This window comes from Nanorana parkeri, unplaced genomic scaffold (genome assembly GCF_000935625.1).
Source record: "Nanorana parkeri isolate BGI_ZX_2015 unplaced genomic scaffold, ASM93562v1 scaffold1353, whole genome shotgun sequence".
Taxonomy (NCBI): Eukaryota; Metazoa; Chordata; class Amphibia; order Anura; family Dicroglossidae; genus Nanorana; species Nanorana parkeri.
Window position 1 is genome coordinate 444,455 of NW_017307621.1, and position 6,000 is coordinate 450,454.

The following is a 6,000-nucleotide window of genomic DNA, read 5'->3' on the forward strand; positions in this document are numbered from 1 at the left end:
TGCAGGAAAAATCAGTTAACTGAGCATTCAATGTTTACATAAACACTCAGTTCTCAGTATAGAGCCTGTGTGTGTCCCAAGTGGCTGTAAGTATTGGAAAATGTCAGATTTTACCCTCCCAGTATGTATTCTTTAAATAATTACAATCAATGTGTGCTATATTGATTGCTTTTTAATAACCCCAGGAAAAAAACAAATTATGTTAGTATTTTATATAGCAGAGATAGGTAGATTAAAAAAGTGTAATGAATTTCAGGTCTGGTCAACCAGAAATTCGCAGGTAACATGGCCTTGTTACAAAGATATTACATAAAGAACTGTGACACTCTCTACTTCTACTTTATGTACTGAGATGATTTTAGCAAACTTTATCTGTTGTTTTTACCTGCTTGTGTAGCTATTTCTTTGAACTGCTCAATTTTATTTCAACATAAAAAGTTACCTTTAGTTTTTTTTTTTTTTTTTAATAATAACTTCTATTTACATTTTCTTAACAGTTTTTGGGGGACTTATAGTGACTTTGTTGTTGCAAAATATTCCACCACTTATGCTATTATTAGTGTGGTACAGTATAGAATATATAGTGATTTATAATATTCTAGAATGGGTTGCAATGCAGTGCTCATATGTATGCATGAATATTTTATTTGCAGACCTCCCAGTATAAAGCAAGGAAGCTCCAATGATGTCTGCAGAACCAAGAATTACCATTTGGCAGGGTCAAAGAAACAAGCTGAGGATGCCCTATCAGAGCCTCTGTTCAGAAAAGGCCTGAGACACATTACACCCGAGCGTCATGGGTCTAGTACATCAAGTATTATTCCTCACCGGCCACATGCAAGATATTTTATAGTTAATGAACATGAATCTCGCAAGAAACTCCTCCGTTCTACATCTAGACTGCCAAGACATTTCCGAATGGACGAGTCTGGTGATATTGTAGAGTTGTATCCAAGAAATGTCAGAAGGTATGTTGTTCAAACACCACGTCGGTCTCACTCACCACACCTAAGTGAGGAAGAGGAAGATGAACTTCAAAGGGATTTAATCCGCAAATCCAATCGCCCTCGTTCCCTATCGGATCTTCGTCATCCTCCTCGGTTTTACATTGGAGACCGTAACGACAGCCAAGCGATACCTGGACGAGATCTAGCTCGCATGCAATATAAATCCTGGGAAGGAGGCTTTCATATTGACTCAGACAAACCACATCATCGCAAAAAAATGAATCTGAAAAACTTGGATCTTGATGAACAGTTTGTGGAACGACACCGGAAAGTCAAGTCAAAGCACAAACTTGAACCTTGCCTTACAGAGTCAGACTCAATGTCTAACGCATCCAGCAGTGACCAGCAAAATAGCAGCACTGACCAATACATCCAGGTCATTCACTCCAAGGACAAATACATCAAAAGTGGTGGAAAATTAACCAAGAAAAAAACAAAAGCAAGTGTGGACTTAAACACCTCTCCCTTGAATGAATTAATTTGTTCAAATGTCTAGAATTGTAATATTTAATAAAACAGACATTAAAAAAGCAGTTGGACCATTTCACAAATTTCTAAATGATTATAAATAGCCATAGTGACCTACACACTTGATACTAGTTCTGAACATCACAAGTGGTAACATCGCATTGCATTAGTCAGTCATGAGACATGCTATATTTTGTCAATTTTAATTTACATTAATATGACCATGCATAGAGGAGCTAGATTTCATAATGAGGAGCACATGCTTATCAGAAACACAACTTGCTCATGCAAGATGACTTGGCCCTTACTTTAGGGACTATATTTATTTGATCTGCCATCTTAAAGTCCTACACACTGAACTGAGTTCTGTGTCCTCAATCTCTTTTTCTATTCTAAAAGGGAAATATCATGGGTCTTTATAGACCCCTGATATGTACCCAAAGCCCCTAAGAGTAAAGTTAAAAAAAAATATATAAAAATAAAATTATTTAAAATAAAAAACGTTAAAAATGTTGAAAAAAAAAGTAATTTTTGGTTTTGGTTTTGGCCTGACATCCTTTTTTGTATACATGCACATGGCATGTAATTAATAGATATTGGGATGGAAATAAACAGAGCCATGCACCAATAACAGCAGACAGAAAAGAGACTGGTTGAAAGGCTGAACATTTTGGGCTGTTACACTATAATTTCCAGATACTGCATGTCTCACTTATACAAGTCTACAGTATGGCAAAGAAAAAATCAATTACTCTGTGGGCATGTATTTCCTTTATGTCTTTATTTTCTTTACATATGAGTACTTAAGAGTATAGAAGTTTATAGAAGTGCACAAGGCAACTAAGATATGCAAACAATGGGACTGCTTTGTTTGCTTACAATAATCAGAAAATGTAGCGTATAACATGCCAGCAAAGTTTTGAGTCACTTGCCTAAAACAAATAAGCAGATCAGAATTTTTCTCCATCTCTACTGATCTGCATACTGGGTCAATATGTATAATTTTCAAAGTGAGTCAGCAATGGCAGCCCACGTATTTCACACAGGGCAGGTTGGAAACTCTCAGCATCAGATGACAAACTCTCCACACAAAAACAGGGAATCACCCTTAGAGCCTGTATCGATTTGTTCTTCAAATTTTGGATTTGCATTCCCTTACAAGTCTATGGGAATGGCAAATTTCCTTGAAACGGGTCATATGCAGGTCAGCTGCAGTTAAAATGCAGCGGTCATTAAATTCTAAATGATTTCCAAAGCGTATCAAACTAGAGCCGCGTGACAATACTATCCGTGCCCTTAACATCATCCACTTGGCCCTGTCGGAGTCCTCACCTCTTCTACTTTTATCCACTGACATGGAAAAGGCCTTCGATAGGGTCGACTGGTCTTTCCTTCATCTCACCTTGGAACACATTGGGCTTGGCCCGGGCATGCTGTCATGGATCTTAGCTTTATATACAGACCCAACGGCTAGGGTTTGTGTTAACGGTACATTGTCAGCCCCTTTTGCTATCTCCAATGGTACCAGACAGGTCTGCCTGCTCTTGCCCCTTATTTTCATCTGACACTCGAACTCCTACTGCGTACCATTCGGACACATCGGGATATCCGAGGCATCACCGTAGGTCCCCACCAGCATAAAATTGACGCCTACGTGGTGGATCTATTGTTCTTTATTATATCCCCTGATACGACTGTACCTAACCTCATGTCAGCAATACACCAATACAGCGAACTCTCAAACTTCCATGTTAACAATCAGAAGTCGGAGCCTCTCACGTGTCCAACAAAACTTCTCCTACCAATGGTCCTCAACATCCCTCAAATACCTGGGAGTACTGCTCCCCGAGATCTGGAGAAACACGTACAGTCTTAACTTCCCCCCACTGCTTCAGAAGTTTAAATCGGGCCCACAGGGTAGGTCTCGTGTTGCGTTCTCCTGGTCAGGGTGCTGTAATGTTATTAAACAAAACATTCTCCCACGTTTCCTCTATCCTTTTCAGGCTCTCCCAATCTATATCCTGTGTTCCTTTTTTAACTCCCTATACGCCACGTTCACTATCTTTGTTTGAGCTGATAAGGTCCCTAGGCTCAGGCAATCGATTTTACAGTGACCCAAGATGTCAGGAGGCCTTGCCTTCCCCAACTTCTACCTTTACTACATGGCATCCCATCTGGCACGCGTAATAGACTGGTGTCGCCATGGAGACACTATGTCGTGGGTTGTGTTGGAACAATGGCGACCTCTATTCCCCTAGCGGTTTTGCCATGGTGTGACGAGCCGTTACCCAGGGCGACTAGAACACATCTGACAATGGGACCTACTTGGCGGATGATGCGGGAAGCATTGAAGGGGAAACTACTAACCCCCCCTGGCCCATGCATCCGATAATGGGAAACCTGGGGTTTCCCCCGTGTCTGGAGGACGGCTCGTTTCGCTGCCTTTTCGCTCTGGGAAAATGCTGTGTGCTGCATTTTCTTTGGGGCCCTTTGTGGCAATCCTTACAGGATTTCTCCTTAGACCCTGATCTGGGAAACCTTCGGTTCTGGCGACATCTCCAGCTATCCCATTTCTTCTCCACACTCCCCGCAACTGCCTTGTATGCCCAGGCCCTCTCTGCCTTTGAACAAACTTGCTATGATCCTGGATCCATTGCCAAAACTCTGTCCCTATGTTACCAATTAGTGTTGTCTCCAGATTTAGAATTGCCGTTACACTTTCTTGAGCAGTGGGAACAGGAATTGGGGGTGCAATTTATGCTGGCAGAACAGAATAAGATACTATGGCTCTCTCTGAAGTCATCTATTTGTAATAAATACCAGGAATCGGGCTACAAAATTCAAATGCAATGGTAAAGGGCCCCTCACAGACTTCACCAGATGTTCAGGGACCTGCCTCACGCTTGCTGGCGGTGCGGCTCTTCTCCTTTTGTCACGCCCTACTGTCTGCGTTGTATGAACCACAACTGCGGAAGGCTGAGTGACTGTGGTTTATCTCTAATTATGGCAATCAGTACTGAACTCCAGGCGTCACTCTCAGGAAGGAGAGTTAGGAGTTCTTGACATCATCTCCCAAAGTAGGGTTGGAATCTGTTACTGGGGAAGGTATTAGGGAAGGTATTGCTTTATACCCGCCACTGCTCTATAGGGTAAATTTGGATGCGATCACCACGTATGGTCTAAGTAACGAAAAGGTTCAATATATTAATTAATAATATATTAATATAAATGCACTGAGGAGTTCAGGTCAAGCACACTGATAACAGAAAGTATTATCCTTATATTGAATGCATTGAATGCAATAAGTATTGCAATGTAATCAAATCCAGCATAGGCAAAATGATAGTCTCATTCAGGTAATAAGTATTGCAATGTAATCAAATCCAGCATAGGCAAAATGATAGTCTCATTCAGGTAATAAGTATTGCAATGTAATCAATCCAGCATAGGCAAAATGACAGTATATGAACCAAGGTATTTATCCGGTCCATGGAAGGTACTGGCTGGTCAATGTCAAGGCTGCCTCATTAGGAGTCCAGATCCACTGGGTCACAGGGGTTCAGGCAACAGGACTGGCATGCATCCTCCACGCTGGTAAGGATTCAGGGAGCAGGTTCGGTTGGGGGTTGCAGTCGTTGACACCGCAATAACAGACCGTCGTGCAAGTCCCCCAAGCCGGCTTTTAAGACACGAGGAAGTGCGGGTGGACGGAGCCGCACGGTCCTCTCGGCACTTCTGCGTTCCAGCGTGGAACGCAGCAGCGCCCAACACACACGTCACTGCGCCGTTGCTGAGTGCGTTCCACGCTGGAACGCAACGGCGATATTCGGCGGATGTTCGTTACACCTGCAGACATGCTCTATATCTTCTGGTCCTGCCCGAAACTGGCGTCTTTTTGGACACAGGTTAGACTGATTTCTCAAAAATTCATGGACCGACCAGTGCCAATCAATCCGGCATTCTTCCTCCTCCAATATAACCATTATACGCTCAAGGGATATTCCCAATCAGTGCTAGTGCATTTGCAAAATGCTGCTTGCGCATGTACAGTATACCCCTCTTGTGGAAGCAGGAGACCCGACCTGTGGTTCAGCTCTGGTATTCTAAAATAAATTATACCAAACTCATAGAAGATCTTACCAGTTCCATTAAGGGCACCTCCTCCAGATTTGCAACCACCTGGTATTACTGGATCGAATACACTACAACTGCTGAATACCGTACAATTATGGAATCTTGAGCATAGACCCCATCTCCTCTTCCTATTTTACATCCCTGTCCTTCCTGACCCCTCTTGCTACCATCCCTCCTCTTCCCCTCTATTCAGATCCCCTGTATGTCTTCCCTACCCCCCTTCCTTGATTCTATTCCTTTGACTACCCCCGAGTATTTAGGATGTACTTATGCCCCTGAGTTACTGAGCTTTGTCCTATTGCAAGCACACTGTCACTGTTACCTCACACCCATTGGGGCACAGCTGGCATCTGGATTACCACTGTTACATCACTGATGAATCTGCATTTAC

The 6,000-nt window shown here is 42.5% G+C and overlaps 1 protein-coding gene across 1 annotated transcript in view; it reads left to right on the plus strand.

Annotated features, from left to right (window-relative positions):
• Positions 1 to 1,542, plus strand: part of TMC3 (transmembrane channel like 3) — a 57,195-nt gene extending 55,653 nt beyond the window's left edge. The window contains exon 22 of the mRNA XM_018569549.1: positions 654 to 1,542. Coding sequence (XP_018425051.1) covers positions 654 to 1,503 — 850 coding nt within the window. The 3' untranslated portion in view covers positions 1,504 to 1,542. The remainder of the gene's footprint in view (positions 1 to 653) is intronic.
• The last annotated feature ends 4,458 nt before the right edge of the window (positions 1,543 to 6,000 follow it).